Genomic DNA, 17,772 nt, shown 5'->3' with positions numbered 1-17,772 from the left:
ATTTTCCCTTGGGTTGATCAATACTAACATATCCTAAGGTCCATGTACATAACTTTTATATTTAAAAAAACATATATTTTCCATAATAAAGGCCACTTTAACAACTAATTACTATAATTAAGTCGTCTAAAAATAAAAATTAATATTCAAATTTAATATTTCTATAACAATCAAAGGTCAAAACTAAAATTTCTGATTGCACTAGGGTATCCAAAATAACCCAAAATAAGTGTCGACACCCGATTTAGTCTAGAGACCCATTTTTATTTTTATTTTTTTATTATCATTATTATTTATTATTATTTATTATTATTATTATTATTTTGTAGGTAAAACTAATAACACTTATTGTGGATCCTATGTTTAGGCCAAACACTTACATTATGAAGATGATTCTTGCTTCAGAAAGATGCTGCGGAAGGTAAGGTAAAAAGATGTTTTGGTATTCATTTATGTAAACCACTTCCACCATCCTCAGTTGAATATATTTATTATTGGTATAATATTGAATAATAAAATGAATATGAAAAAGACCCTTATTACATTTTTAAATATATATATATATATATATATATATATATATAGAGAGAGAGAGAGAGGGGGGGGGGGGGTGGTAGTGTTATTGCATCCCCACCTGCTTCATGTTAGCATAATTATTTGTTTGGCTGGCATGTTCTTAGCCCCTTCTCAAGTATACGATTTGGTCCTAGGGAACACAATGATCCTCAAATTGGTTGGCTTTGGCTACCTAACACTAACTAGTTCAGGGATTTAATCGTATTCAACCAGGGATAAATACGATTTTTAATTGTCATCTATTTTAGAATTTTTTATCTTTTTATTGAAAATCTATTTTCTTCTTTCTAAAATTTTATAAATTGATCCCTTTAAAATTTTAAAATAAGTTGTTATGCCCGTCCTTGTATTCAATGACTCACGTTGGAGCTATCGGGTATCGATTTCAGTGAAAATGTAAGGCCCAATGGCCAAGAATAACATGGAATTGAACACCAACAAAAATGCTAAGAATCAGTTTTCACTCTTTACAGGCAAACGAATGAACAATACAAAGACCAATTAAAGATCAGATTCTCTTTTTTCGGCAGAAAAAGATTCTGCTTTCTTCATTCCTCATTTTCGCTGGAAAAGCCCTCGAATTACATTCATGCAATGTGACCAAATAATAATAAGGCAACAAAATGTATAAGAAAAAAAAAATAAACTCACTTATTAGATGTTATAATAGGCCGAACGGCTCGGGCAGAGACTCGAATCCATTGTCGAAGATGGATCCTTGATCGGATTTATCATCAATACTACGCAACCAATTCATATTCTTCAAGTCCTCCTTTAGGAGTATTGCATCATAACGGGAACTCTCATAGATATCCACCTCACTTAATTTGGCCGAGTATATTCCGTCATGGTTGTCGCTTCCGTTCTCTGCAGATCTCATAATGATATTTCCATTCTCAGTGTAGTCACCATTCTTCAAGCTACTGGCACTTCCATTGCTATTGAAAGAGTCCGAATTGCTTAAAGAACGAACAGATCGAGTCTTGGCGGGTGCAGATCGGATACTCTGGGGGAAAAGAGTTGTGCCTGAAAGGGAACGATTCCCTGAACCATTTCTTATGTCCTACATCAGTCACCATAAATAGCGTTGGGATTATCCTGTATGATAAACTCGGTATATCCAGGGGAAGTAGGAACACTAGTAACTTTAACACAATGCAGTTTCGTAATACGGCACAGCGTCTACGGAAAGAACGATCACAACAAATTCTGACTGCTAAACGTGCCATTGCAACTCTAAATATTTAGAAATCCAATACCTGAGACCCTGAAATTTTCTTCTAGACTTATTGGATCATGGTGATGTTCTATTTAAATGACACTATTCCCACCCCTTAGCACATGATCAAGAAAAAGAAAAGGTTTATTTAAAACACATCACATGGTTAACATTTGCAGCAAACAGAGTTTCACTTATGAAGTAACAATTAATTCCCCAAAAAAAAAAGTAGAGGGTAAGCATACCATGTGCCTAATAGCCATATCCAGTGATTTTTTTGAGATAGTTCTTCCAAATCCTGTGCCATCTGCAGTGGTTGTTGAAGACTTCACCTGTTTCCGCATAGCTAAATCTGAGACATTTGAAATCCTCCGTGACTCATGTATGTCAGACGAATGTCCATTGGAAAGGACGCGAGTCCTTCTAGGAGGATCGGCAAGTCCTCCCCTAGGGGCAATTGGTGACGAATGTCTTCTTGGTATATTTATAGAGTTACTAGTATCTAGGTTCACCTTCATCGCGGCAGAAGCACCAGGCCTAGACCTACCAGCAGAGATAGGCCTATCGGGCAACGTTGTTCTAAGGTTTGGTGGTGTATCAAGAGGAAAATCTGGGGGTACAACTGGCTGCTGTGGGGGGCGAACTCGTGGAACAGGGGAGCCTGGTCGAGAGGATGGAGCTGGAGTTCGACCATTTGAAACAATACGCCCGGTAGAAAGTGAAGGGCTAGCTGGTGAAGATAGAGAAGCTGCTGGATTCCGACGTGTGGGAGTTGATGGGCGAGAATTTGAACGAACAGATGTTGAGTTCAAGTTTGCAGGGATTTGTGGCCTAGAAGTGGGAGTTGACGGACGTGAACTTTGTGAGGGTCTACTCCTGTCAACATAAGAGCTGGTGGGAGATGGACGAACTTTCGAAGGAGTTGAGGGCCGTGATGTTGTTGAGCGTGCAGATGGGGTTGAAGGTCTTGCAGTAGATAACGAGCGGGTAACAGGAGAGGATGGTCTAGTATAAGATGACACAGATGCTGAGCTTGTGTTGAGGATTGAACCACCCCTGTTTGTGGAATAGTTATTGTATGAAGAAGAGAGAGATGGACGAGTTACTGAACTGCTTCTAGCGGGTCTCGATGAATGATTGCTTTCGGAATGTGAAACTGAGAGCTGAAACAAAGAGATAACAGTAAAATTAGTCATTCATGATTGCAAAACTTCAAGTGGATGAAGAATTGGTGGACCAAGAGGCAAACTCATGAAAAATGAAATGCCAACAAACTAGAAGTCTAAAAATTATAAGGAAATGCATATACCCTTGAAGCCTTGGTGGTGGATGAAACTGATCTAACTTTTGGATTGCTTCTTTGAGCCAGTGAAGTTGACTGAGATTCTGATCCCTCGGATGAAGGAAAAATTGGAGTTCCAGGAGGAGTTAGAAGCCTAATCACATAAAGTAGTTAATATTATCAACTGAGAGACAAGGATTTCCAAACTGAGTCTAAATTCAAGCCTTCATTGAGTAACAAATTACCCAAAAATGTTATCAAAACGGCTATTTTACAGTAAAGCAATCCAACTTTACCTCTCACAGCTTAGGGCCTAAAGATTCACCCACATTTTTGTTTACTTGAGTAAGTCAATAGTATAGAATAAACATTATTAAAATTTAAACATGGAATTAACTAAAGGCAACATGAAATGCATAAAACTCAATGCGAAAGGTAATGATTCACAAGAAGAAAAGGTTAGTTGATTTGTAGAGAGCAGTCCGATTCAGGGATTTAAATAGTAGTTGCGGTCGCGTTTTCGATTGCATTGCCCTTACGGCCATAATCGGTGCTATTATGGGTATTGCGGTCGTACCATAATGATTTCAGACTGCACTTTTACTGCTATATAACGGTTGTTATTCCGATTGTGGACCGATATATAAATCCCGGCACCCAACACCCATGTCTAATTCATATTGGAGGCATAAATGTCAAGATAGAGCAATGAGAGAAAAAAAAATTCAAGTGTGTTGCCATTGATATTTTATTTTCTTAAGTAGGGAGGAATCTACAGTGCTCATTGATATTTTATTTTCTTAAGTAGGGAGGAATCTACAGTGCTCCCGGAAGATGGCCGGACAACACGGCATCTTCCATGTAGAAGAAGTGTAGAACACGTAATTCCGGCGTCTTCACCGAAGACACCCTGTACTCCCGGCGTCTTCTCCGGTGTATCATAGATAGAACCCGGCGACCACTATTTCGAAAAAAAAATTCTCATCTTACTAGTTGACAGATATTTCCCATATCTGAGTATTTGTGACGCAGCTCCAGATATGGGTGTAGGATATGAATCATCAAAGATTTCTCAAATAAATGAAGAAAGATTGAAGATATCCATAACAGACACCCACCCAAGTCCGATTACATATTGGGTGATGGAAACCAAAAAGATCCGAAAGCGAAAATGATGCAAATGATTAGGCTAAATTAGAAGATGCGATTCAGCAGTCTATCATAGTAAAAATAGCAATGATTTACCAGTCATAGTCATGCTTTCCTCCTTCTGTAGAAGAAAGTAGATCATCGATTCCACCCTTTACTATCGCTGATCCATTTGATATTCTTCCCAGTTTTACTGATACTACAAAACCAAGAGTTTCGTTTCAGTTATTGCCTAAACCACACCGTTTATCCTTTTCAGGCTATATTCCAATTCAAAAACACACCGATCATTTTCCAATTTATGTTTGGAAAAAAAATTCCAAAAGGATTTGGAGAAGACGCTTAGCTTACAGCTCCCTTTGAAACCGACAAACTAATCTGATAACACTAAGTGAATAACATCAAAGTAAGTAGATACAAAGACAGAGAGAGAAAAGTACCGTCGGATGATTCATCGGAGGAGGCAACGGAGAGGCTGCGGCGGCTTTTTGAGAAAAGATCCAAATTCTCGTCCGAATCCCTGGGGAATAATCCAGCGTTCAAACTCCTACCACGGCGGTGATGATGGGAGGCCGCCGAAACGTTGTTATGATTATTAACACTAGTCCGACCTCCGCCGCTCACCAGCGATTCCCTTAGGTTCCTATTCATCATCTTGGCCGTTGCTGTACCAAAAAAAAATCGGGTGCTGCAACTCCTACGCTAGGCCAGCTGCTCCCTGCCCCATCGCTATTGCAACTCCAAAATGGGAGCTTCAAGAAGATAAATGGTATTGCAGTGGTACTACTGCCGTTGCCACAGCCCAAATGCAAAATACAATGACAGTTAAGCAACCGGGCTGTCACTGTATATGAATCCTCTTCTTCATTCTTTCTTTTATTATATATATATATTATTTGTTTACAATAATAATATTGAAGTGATGTCGGAGAGGGAAGAGGGGAAGTGGCGTTCAGATCTGTTCTTCGCACTGCTAAGCTTTAATATCAGATCTGTGCTTTTGTTTGCGGAGACAACCAATACAGCTTTTCCATTTATCTATTTTTTTAATTTTTAATTAATGCTTTTGTTCTAATAATTATTTAATAATTGTGAATATTTTTTATCCATTTATTTTATTACTCCTAAATCTCAACTGAGAATAATTAGGTTTTGCGTAAAGTACATAAATGGTCCTTCAATTATAAGATGTTAATTTTTTAATCTTTCGACTATTAAAAGTTATAAAATAATTTTCTAAACTATAAGACAATGTTTTGTTAAATCCTTCGACTATCAAAAGTTACAAAATGGTTACTTGACTATTCATATGTTCTAAACTCATCTTTTTCTGTTAAAAAATTATGATCGTGTGAGCTAGACGTTAATTGTACGACTGAGGTATGATAAAATCACATTTTAATGATGTCTACTAGCACGGTCTTTGCTTTCAAACACTAGCTCGATGGTATAATGTTTTAAGCACTGGTTTGACAGTATAATATAAACATAGAGTCGGCTTCAGAAATACAACTTAAACAATTTTGAGATCAAATTTTATCATATCTTAATCAATAGGTTAACATCCAACTCAAATGACCGTTAATTTGTCAAAGGAAAAAGACTAGTTTGGAACATATAAATAGCTTAGTGATCATTTTATTTTTATAACTTTTAATTGTTAGAAAATTCAACAAAATAACTCCCTATAGTCAGGAGTCATTTTATAACATTTAAGAGTTAGAAAACTCAACAAAAATAATTGAATATTTTATTTTAACTATAATTATTTTTTAATATTTTGATTTTAATTTTTTTTCAAACTATTTATTTTTAAATAAAATTCATTTATGAAAAAAACGATATAAATTAAAAATTAAAATACTCTAAATAAATAAAAACAAATAATTAGTTAAAGGTTGGTATTACATTATAGCTAAAAATTATATACACGATTAGTTAAAACCCAAGTTAAATATATATATATGAACTCGTCGAGTAATTTTAACGGTAAAAATATTATATTTTTAGTTGATTTAAGATCTTGTAATTGTGTCTGCAGGGAATAAATTAAGAATTTATTATAGTAAGATTAAAAATATTTTTTATTTTCTATAAATACAATTCTTTAATAAGTTGTCCGATAAAATTTTCTTTATTTACTTTTTAAAAATATATATTTTAGTATTAATTAATATTTAAAAATAATTGATGGGGCAAGGCTCCCCTTGTCCCCACTATATTCTGCCCTTACGTGTCTATAGTATACATGTGTGTTTAATGATGTAAGAATTCTGAACAAATTCTACTTTATAATTATCTCAACTATTCGAAAATATAAAATAATAGAAAACACATTATCAAAATCAACCCCGCCAAAAACGAAATAAGCTCAGCAAAAACACAAGTTTCACTATTTCTATATGATAAAATTGGACAAAGTTGGGCAAATAATGTAGGTAGGATAATTAATTAGTAAAATAGGGTATCCTAAAGTTTATTTTGAGTTTTAGGTCTTTTGATGTATTGCACATGAAACTTATTATATGGAAGTAACGAGTTTCATAAAATATATTTAAAAATAGAACTCATTATATGAAATGAATCAAAATTGTATGGATCTCGTCACCTCTACCTGACAAATTATAAACTTGTCACCTCCATGTGACAAGTTTTAAATTTATCACATATATTATACAAAATAACTTAGATTTAAAGATAATTTTCAATCACTCCCCTTTCTTAATTTTTTTCTGGTCTGCTTTATTTCCCCAATTTTACCATAAAATTAAGTATTTTATTTTTTATGGGTGTAATAAAAATCTTAAATTCAATTTTGATATTATATAAGAACATCAAACTTATATTAAAATTTTAAATTTTAAGAATGCAGCCGCTCTCATCATCCCCGATCCATCTATGCAGTAATATAGTAACCTATGTGATAATTTGAACTTTTAGAATCCAATAAAGAATGCATGTTAAAATGTAATAAATGAAGAGATATATAATCTTATTAGGAAAAGCAATTTTTATTGTTAATATTATCGCCTATTTTTCTTTAATTTGGCATTAATATCTTTATCTAGATATTAAGAGCAGTTGATGGTAATAAGTGAGTTCATCTATTTTTTTTATTTAGACGAAGAATTATAGTCGGTGTAAGTAACAATAATCGAGTGATATTTTTTTAAGAGAGAAATAAAAATATTAGGAGAAGATGAAAATCTATATATGTTCTTTTTATTAATCAGTGACTCGAATATATTTACGATGACTTTAGTTGGTGGTGTGAAACATAAGATAATCACTCGTTAATAAACTGACAAATAATATATATGATTATTATATGTTAACTTCAGTTTTGTCAAAAATTGAGAAACAAGACTTTAAAAAATAATTTCAACAGAAGATGATTTCGAAGATAATGATGTCTCGAAAAGTCTTTATTGACGAAAATCTAATAATTACTCAAAGATATCATCGGAGATATAATAATAATTTTTTTAACATTATATATAGAGTGAGGTAAAAGAAATCATAAAAGATTAGGTAAGGAAGCGGTGGATAAGTTTTGATAAATGAAAAGTTTGGTTTCATCTTAACCTAAAAGGAAATAAAATCTTTAATAAATCAAATGCTGCAGTTGAGTCTGAGTTTACATTTAAAACGGACTTTAAATCGATTCTATTCTAAAACCAGTTGAAATATTTGTGGTAATATTAAACATGGAAGGTACAAAGTAATAATATTGTTATTGTTTTCTTTTTTTATTTAAAAATGAATCAAATATTGTTGAAACTTAACCTTTTTTATTAACGTGAATTTTACCAAATTTAAATGTCAACGACAATTTAGGAAGGTGGATGAATGATTGATCAAAGAGAGGTTACGTCCATGTCCTTCAACTTACAGGAAAATAAAATACCCAACTGCCTGATTAAAATGTTTCAATTATTTATTTAATTACATTCAATGATGAATTCTGATTATTTCATTTAAAAACGATAATAGATATTAAAAATAATATTATGGGTACCTATTATTGGCGGATACTGTAAGATGAGATTGGAAATCTCTTAAGTTAATGATTTGAATTTTGATGTGAATAAAAAATTTGAACTAAAATAATTATTTTTTAAAATAAATTTTTATTAAACTCGATATAGATTAATTAATTAATAAATTAAATTATAAAAATTATAGAAAATGCATTATGTGACCCAGGGATTGCCATTTTATGGAGTAGAAGCGATGAGCATTAAACTAAGTGTTTTAAATTATGGGAGATACTCTATTAACAAATCTAATGTTATGCCGTTATTAAAAAAAACCCCAAAATGAAAGGGTAAAACTTTAGTGTTGTGTTGCGTATTAATTAATTAAGTAATTAATGGTTTTGTTAACTCGGGTGAAAGTTTTAAATAGCATATAAGTTGGAAACAATCCAAGTTTCCTAAAAATTAAGGAATCTATTCTATAGTAAGTACTTTTCGTATTTAAGTTTGGATTAAATCTCATCCTTACAATTTATTGCTGCAACTTCTAATTCTGATTATTTCTTTATTTCTTTCATTAATTATTGTTTTCTTTACTAACCATTAGATCTATTTAACCTTCTAACATGTCAAAAACAATAATAACCTTACGTTTGGCACTATTAGCGAATGTCACCACTATATATACCCTCAATCACGCTTAGAGAGGAGATTTTTTTCTCTATTCTTGCCATCCTCTTCACTCCCCCATATATCTATTATGCCTTCATCTCTATCATAGAAAAATATCATCCAATAGTCGCACTCTCACCAGTCGTAGCTTTCCATCGAAACCAGCAGGGTGAACGGCCAATGACTGACTCAACCCCCTTGTTTCCATCAATAATTGATCAATGAGCATGAAGAAACCTAACAATCAAGAGAATTAGTCGAGATCTATCCCAAAAATCAAAATAATCATCCTCACTTTTCTGAAAATCAAAACAATTATCCTCACTTACCTGAAAATCAGAACAATCATCCTCACCCTGGCCTGGCCTGTCCATTGTTATAGGCCAGAGTTGTCTATGACGCGGGGGGGGGGGGGAAGAGCAAAGAGGAGGACAATGCGAGAGACAACACGTGTCCCTTAGTTTAGATCTTGCACACCTCTGCTTACCTAGGGTATGAATGCATGAACAGAGAGCCCTGTATATAAATGAAGGAAATTTAAATCTCATCTTGTCCTAAGTGTAGTGTGGTCTAATGAAGTGGAATCTAATAGGTTACTAAATTCGATGCTTAAGACCTAATATGAAAGAGAACTTAGACAAACGAGTTAGAGGAATAAAATAGCTTTTGCGCTGACAATTCTCATAGTGAATATTGGAGAATGCAACAGTTGTACTTGAATAGTTTAATGCTCTGTTTGAAGTGCCTAATCATAAACGATATACTTATATTATATGAATAAAGTCATCCATTTCGACGCATTATCTATAATAATAATAATTTATAAAAAGTACCCTGTGTGGATGCAATTTTGAGACAATGCTAAAAAGGGTGTACTCCGTCGCATACATTCTTTACGCTGTCCTTGCAAGAGTATGTCTATTGAACCTATTTTGATATAACAATTTAAGGGAAAATTATTTTTGGATTTATTTGAATTTATTGAAAGGTTTCAAAATAATTCAAAGTCTGAATTTGAACAGAAAACAATATTTTGGGGTAAGTAGATATTGTTCTTACAATATCGATATCACATGAATAGTACTGATATTATTCTTATAGTATCGATATCAAATGTAAAAGAAGTATCGATACTCTCATTGTAGTATTGATAGTACCTATTTTTTTTCAAGTTGTTCAAATTCCAGTAAGCAAAATTGGTATCGATACTCTAGGAGTCATGATACTACTTTACATAGTAGTATCGATACCATGAAACTATAGTATTAATACTAGTCAAGCCCAATGAGCAATAATGGCTAGTTTATTTAAATATTGTAAAGGAAGTACTTATAATCCTAGCCCGAATACTGATACTCTCTATTCAGGGCAGTTTTGTTTTACAAAAATGTAATCCTCAATGAATCCAAAATATTCTCAATGGCTAAAAATGACTACAAACTCATTCCAACATATAAAAATAAGTTAAGAACACTTGAAAAAGGTTAAAAACCTATTCAAGCAATCAAGATCAAGAGAAAAGCTCTTTCACTCTTTATTTTTTCTTTTCACTTGTACATAGTGTTTTGTGAGCTTAATTTTGTAAACCCATAGCTTTAGAGGTTTTTTTTGTTTACATTTTTTATCCTTTGTAAAATGGGACTGATTCTAGCTTAGCATTTGAAAAACTAGAGAATTTTAAAGGTTACTTTTAAGCCTAGAAAAAGAAAGAGCAAATTAGTGAATTTTTTTAAAAAAAAATCCTTAGCGTGGAGCTAAGGTAGTGGATATGGACTTGGTTTAGAGATTGAACCACTTTGAATCCTAGTGCAATTTTTTCTATTTATTTTTTTCCATACCCATTTTTTCAAAAGACCATTTCACCATCTCTTGGCAACCTTTTTAGTTGTTCATAGAGCTTCATAAATCCCGATGCAATGAGGATATAACATCCATTTCTCGTATATGTCCTCGTATACGAGTTAGAGATGTCACATCAATTGTATAAAATATTTACTATTCAAAGACCGATAAAATTTTGTTTCTTTAAAAAATTGTCAAATCACATATTTATTTTAAAATTAGTAATCGCGTAAAATCCTACTATAATAATTTAAAGTCAAATGTAGGTCCGATTTTAGGAAGAACCTAAGAATTTTAATATTGTTTCAAATCATAAGCAAATCTGCCTAAAAAATGTCTAATTTAAAAATCCACCAACTAGCATTTAAATCATAATTTTGTAAAATACTATTCATTCATTCATTCATTCTATAATATACATTTCACTAAACAAGTCAACGTAACATCAATGAATGTTCTTACTGATATTGAAGAGGCATGATCCTCAAAAGAGATGCTCTATATGCTCCTTACTCTGATTACTTACCAGTACCTACGCGTGAAAAGAATCACACGCTAAGTTTCCACTTAGTGAGACAATCAAAGTAACAATATAACATATTTATATAATGTATAAAACATATATCATAATATAAAAAACATCGAATATAGAAAAATAATTATAAAATAAATAAGATTTATCAAAATCATTTTTATATACTAGTAATTGATAATTCAACTTTTCATATATAAGACATCTAGTGTCAAATCAAAGTTTGCAATAAGAGCTTTTCTCTAAAAAAAATAAATCAAATCATTACTATTCCATTTCAATTTATATCACAACACATTGTATAATCATGAGCATACATGGTACGCGGGTTTATGATAGAGTGTTCTATGATGTGTGCAATATAATTGTTAGAGTATGCCCAAAGACCAATTATGAGATGATTGTAATGATACATTCTATTTACTAGTTCTATTGAATAAAGGCATTACCATTGTTTATTTTAGTTATATCTCTGTCTTCAATAAACTGAAAGATTATAGGGTCCATATAATAATATGATTATTATTAAATATCCTTAGTCGAGTATTATTATAAGCATGATCAATAATAATATGTTTAAGGCTAAAATGTTGTTGGTTGATGATAATGAGTTGCCATTGACATAGAGAAGTCAAAATCAATGCATGAGTATGTTGTTAGAGAACGATATATTGGAATGACCCAATATGAGCATATGTCTTGGATTATTATGTGACGGTCACAACATTGCTCATGGTGATGACTATATGTATGATCCTTATACTTGAGGTCATTACTATCTCAACATTTATTGTTATATGTTTTGATACAATTTACATGCTCCATAATTGGTTGCACTATAAAGATTGACATTGAACATATCACGATATGTGTTGTGGGATGTGAATGATTAAGGTAGGATTTGTCCTTCTAACATAATATGAAATATATCACAAGCCACTTGATTGAGTGAGACTAGAAATGCATGACCATGATAGAATAAGTTGATATGAGATATAGAAAATTATTCGTTTATTATAGTCTATTCTAGATATCAAGAAATAATAGATGGGCTATACAAGTGTGACTATTTCAAGACTTGTGCCTATTCGAGATGTAAAGAAAAAAAGGATATAATAGATAAAAGAGTTAGTCACGAATATTTTATGTCAAATCATGACTTCTTGTAACTTATATGAAAGTGATATATTGCTAGATGTCACTTATTGTTTGTAATGTTAGAATTGTTCTAATAATTACTACTAATGTTACATAAACCTACAGGGTCACACCCTAGGGTTGAAATGACCAAATATTAAATAAGTTATAATTTTACAATTTCATTGTACATGAATGAATATATGTATAATTAAAGTTAATATAATATATATATATGAATTTAATTATCCCTAATATAAATATGAGTATTAAAAGGAATATAATAATGATTATATTTCTTTTTAATAAATATAAAATTCATATTAGTCTTTTAATACAGAAAAACCCTAAAAGTTAGAGTTATTGGCCATATAAAAGGATTGTAATGGTCTAGAAACCATTTTTCTGTCTTTTGACAATTATTTAAGGAACCCAAGGTAAAATTTTGTTTCTCTTATTCCCGATTTCTATTTTATTGTACATGGATCATTGGTGAGATCGTCGAATATTGTTTCGCTGCGCTATAGGGGTGTACCGATGGTCCCAACAATAACTACCTGTGAATAAATTATACATATAAGGCCCTGAATTAATTACACCATAGGGGCCTTGTGTATGTACATGTACTATAGAATACATCATCACTGTAGCTTTGATCAAGAATACATAAATTTATCCTATAACTATGATGTACACGAATGTACCTATGTATGATTGATCATTAACACTCCACTTCATGATATATCAATTGTACAATAAACTCTCAAGTCACATACAATGGGCTTTTATCAAAATCATATACCATTTCACATATAAAAGCATCCATATGGAAAATATCAAGGTCTCATAAAAAATATGCATTAGATAGTTCATACTCAAAAAATTCATATACGATGTAGTAAATAATAATAAAGTATATAGTAGAAATAAGATTTTAAAACTTTTTCTTTTCAAATCAATCGAGGTTGACTCATAGCAAGTCTTCCTCATATTATATTTAGTAATAAGTATAGATGCACTCACTTGATGCATCGCTAACAAGCTTTAGTGTCACAATCGGTTTCACTTTTGTACTTTATCGTTTACTTTTAGCTCGCTTTGATCCTGTTTTTTTTATCATAATCTTCATGAAAATTGTTTACTCAACATATACAAATTTCAAAACATATGCTAGTATTTTAACTAACAAAACGAAATGTATTCGTATAAAAATTCTAAAAAAGCAATTAATGCATAACCGATACTAATTCTATATAACCTAATCAATGCTAACTTTAAATCATTCAAAATAATGTTCCAAGTCCCTATACTAATAATTCTTAACCATAATTCACCTAACTTATTGATATGAGCGCACCAACACCTGATTTGGAGATCTTACCTCAAGGACCAATCACAAGATCAAGGGTCAAACATTTCAGGGAAGTTCTTTCACTTAAATGCAAACAAACCCTTGTTTCATTCAAAAAAATTCCAACAATAAGTGATAGAGTATATAATGTCATGTATATAGATATGTAGGCTTACATTTCAGATCTTTACTTAATCTATTTTATGATTGTGCATCATATATTAGCTCATGACATCTATATACATTGTATCCTAGCTCATCTTATGTATTTGAAGTCGTTAATAGCTCAAACCTAGTTAATCACTTGGATAACATTCATTTACATATGTTTCACAACTCATTCTAATATTTTCATGGCCTTTGTAGGTGCTAAGGACATTTGGGAACATTTTGCCAGCTCATTGGAAGCTCACTCATCTTTCGACAACTCACACCAACTCAACATGAACTTAAGGAAGCCCACTACAGCTCACATTATCTCACTTTAGCTCATGTAACCAAGAATGTAACTTACACTAGTTGGAAACTACCTGAGGTAGTTGAACAAGCAGTTGAAGATAGCTAGAGTGACACTCGGTGCCTAGCTGAGCTACTCACTCACCTATCTAGCTTGCTAAGGTTCTAGCTTTCTTCATTAGCCACTTATATCATCTTAAAGCAACCACACACATCATGTACAAGTCATGTGGCCAAGGATTCATCATAACAAGGCATGGAAGAGAACATTCAATCAAGGTCACGTGTTTTCATTAAAATGACATGTGACTTCATTTTGAATCCAAACAAGGCATCCTATAACTACTCATTTGTGTGGCAACTATTAAGAGGTTTCTCACTATTCGGCTAAACACTCTCCACCATTCATTTAGGTGCTAAATATGATGAGTGACACACCCATTCGACCAATGCTCTCTCCACCACTTATTTGAACGACTCAAGAGAAAAAACAAAATCACTATTAAGCCAAAAGAAGGATAAGCCTAGCCGAACCAATGCCATGCTCTTTCATCATTCTAACATTGTAATTTTTCATTTCAAGAAATGTAATTATCTAAGGAAGTGCCTAGCCAAACCAATACATGATATTTAACCTAGTCTCTTTATTTCCTATAAATTGTCAAAGCCTTATCAAATATACTTGCGAGGTTTTTCCTCTTTCTTAAGTTATGTTGAAGTTTTATTGACTTATCAAGTTCATTCGGATCTTGTGGTATCAACCCCTTTCTTTATTGATACTTTAGGTTATTTTGATTCAAGATATCAAAGTGGTCAAAGTCTAACATTACCATCCATTGTTCAATTTATAAGGATTGGTGTTGGGCTTTAACATAGCCTAGTTTATTCCTTTAATTGTCCAAGATACCTTGAACCCTTTCATCTTTATTCTTATGCCCATCAGCACACCCAAATACTTCTACATCCATTGTCTCTTACATTCAACACAATTAGCCCACCATTTCACAATAACGTCAACTACCAAGCCCTCTATTTGAGCCTATCTTCTTGTAGGTACTTACTTATTCACTAAATCCATAATCAAGGGTAATCCACCATACATCAAGCAATATTCAGAGCTTTGGGTGAAGAATCAACATGCAACAAGAAGCCCTACAAAAAGGAAAAAGTACATCAATTGGTGCAACGACCAAGAAGACATCAAAAAGAAGTTTAAAATCAAAGTGAAGACCAAGTAAAGTGAAACATCATCAAAAAGAAGAAAAAAACAAGCAATGGTTGTATTTCAACATTAGGATTCTCATCACAAGCAAGTTCAAGAACTTTTGATTGTGGTGAAGTGATTTGTGAGTACTTTTTTGTAAGTAACCTATTTGTTTCATTTCTTTCTTATTACTAGCCACCATTTCATTATATTTTGTTTATCTTACCCTAACCTCTTTGTAGTCGACGCTATTATAGACCAAGACTTTAAAATATTTTGAGTTAAGTTCTTATATGACTTTTTTCACAAAAGGACTTGTGGAAACGACAATAGAGTGGGAGAGATCAGAAAATGACTGAAAAACCATTTATGTCCTTAATGTAAACACAAGAGTTGAATGTCATTCTTCTTTCTGCATAGTGAATCTTTAGGTATTTGTGAGAGTATAACTGGTAAGGTTATTATACACATTTCATCTTTTTTTTAGTTCTAACCATGTTTTCGATTTATACTCCTTCTTCCAACATGCTTGTTGAGAAAAGGACACTTAACATTCAAATGTTAAAAGATGGACAACAAGAGAACAATTTATACAAGATGTCATGTTAATGAGAGAACTTATCTGGTGATCATTAATGGAGAAAGTTGTGCTAACGTGGCAAGCTCTTACATGGTGGAAATGTTAGGATTGAAGACCACCAAACACCCAACCCCATACAAATTACAATGGTTGAATGATGGAGGAGAGCTAATGGTCAACAAACAAGTTATTGTTCCCATTTCCCTTGGCAGATACAAAGACGAAGTGTTATGTGACGTGCTACCTATGAATGCAAGCCATATTCTCCTAGGACATCCATGACAATATGATAAGAGGGCCACCTATGATGGTTATACAAATTGATACTCTTTCAAACATGAAGACAAAAAGTTAATATTGAATCCCATTAGCCCATACCAAGTCAATGAAGAAAAAAAGTGTTGAGACGGAATATGGAAGCCATGAAAAAGGCTAAAGAACAATAAGAAACGGGACCAAGCAAGTTGAACATTTATGCCAAAGGAGGGGAAATTAGAAAACACCTTTATACTCTCAAACTCTCAAAGTGTTATTCTTATATTTATGTACAAGTAAAATCTTCTTCTAACTAACATTTTCGAAAGCTTGCCTTTTCTATTTCTTCTTTGTTACATGACTATGAAGATATGTTCCCAGAAGAGATTCCTAATGGACTACCACTTATTTGAGGAATTAAGCATCAAATTGATTTCATCCCTGAATCTACTATCCTAAATCGATCGATATATAGGAGCAATCCTAAGAAGACCAAGGAGTTACAAAGACAAGTCAAAGAACTGATAGAAAAAAATGATATATTCGAGAGAGCTTAAGTCCATGTGCAATTCCAATCCCCTTGGTGCCTAAGAAGGATGTGTAAAGGAGAATGTGTGTAGATTGCCGAGCAGTGAACCAAATTACTATCAATTATAAACATCTCATATCTCGGTTGGATGACATGCTTGATGAACTTAGATGAACTTATATCGTGTCTAAAATTGACCTAAAAACTTATATCATCAAATAAAAATGACGAAAGGATACGAATAGAGAACTATATTCAAAACCAAACAAGGTTTGTATGAATGGTTGGTTATGCCTTTTGGCTTAACAAATTCTCCTAATACATTCATACGTTTGATGAACCATATCCTTTGACCCTACATCGGTAAGTTATGTGTGGTTTACTTTGATGAAATTCTGATATATAATACATCATTGGAAGTTCATGCATAAAATACCCCAAACTTTTAGTTAGTGACCAAAATGTAAATTTGGAAAGTTTACTGGCCAAAGCATAAAGTTAGGAAAACTTTAGGGACATAAGTGGTTTCTCAAAAAGAATTTTTATTCTATAATTTTATATTTTACTCTTAAGAGTGGGGTTTTATGGAAAACAGATTCTGATCCGAAATTTGTGTTGAAAGCTAGAAAGTGTTAAAGTCCGATAAAATTCAGTAAATCTGATTGAATAAAAATTTTGAAAAAATTGAATGATATTAAATCAAGCTTAGAAATATTATTTTCACATTTTAAAATGATGGAAAATAATATGGATAATTGGATTTGAGAATTAATTCCATGTTCAATTTGGACCGTTGGATTAAAGTTACAAGATTCAAATTTTTGGAAAGTTGCATGGATAAAATGGTAAAAGGGAATAATATTTTGTCCATATTTGAATTTTGAAAGATGATCAGGGTTATGTGGCTTGGTTTGGATGTAAATATGAGGATTCATTAATGGTAAAATTGTCATTTCACATTAAATGAAATTTAAATTTATTTAAGCTTAATAAATGACAAATTAACATGAA

At 32.3% G+C, this 17,772-nt stretch overlaps 1 protein-coding gene across 2 annotated transcripts; it reads right to left on the bottom strand.

Moving 5' to 3' along the window:
* Positions 1 to 1,020: 1,020 nt before the first annotated feature.
* Positions 1,021 to 5,178, bottom strand: LOC120191206 (cell wall protein RBR3-like). Of its 2 annotated transcripts, none has more exons than XM_039194176.1 (5): positions 4,667 to 5,178; positions 4,323 to 4,419; positions 3,105 to 3,231; positions 2,041 to 2,958; positions 1,021 to 1,639 (listed from the first exon to the last, which is right to left on the bottom strand). In XM_039194176.1, exons 1-5 carry the CDS (start codon positions 4,878 to 4,880, stop codon positions 1,238 to 1,240), a joined length of 1,758 nt encoding a protein of 585 aa, XP_039050107.1. In that variant the 5' UTR covers positions 4,881 to 5,178; the 3' UTR covers positions 1,021 to 1,237. The 2 variants fall into 2 exon arrangements, with proteins under 2 accessions (XP_039050107.1, XP_039050106.1); XM_039194175.1 differs by having other exon boundaries at positions 4,323 to 4,425; positions 4,667 to 5,176.
* Between the last annotated feature and the right edge of the window lie 12,594 nt (positions 5,179 to 17,772).

The sequence above is a fragment of the Hibiscus syriacus genome, unplaced genomic scaffold (assembly GCF_006381635.1).
Source record: "Hibiscus syriacus cultivar Baekdansim isolate YM2019G1 unplaced genomic scaffold, ASM638163v2 tig00116965_pilon, whole genome shotgun sequence".
NCBI classification, from domain to species: Eukaryota; Viridiplantae; Streptophyta; class Magnoliopsida; order Malvales; family Malvaceae; genus Hibiscus; species Hibiscus syriacus.
Note: the sequence above shows the minus strand (reverse complement) of the source record. Positions and strands in the feature narration are given on the sequence as shown.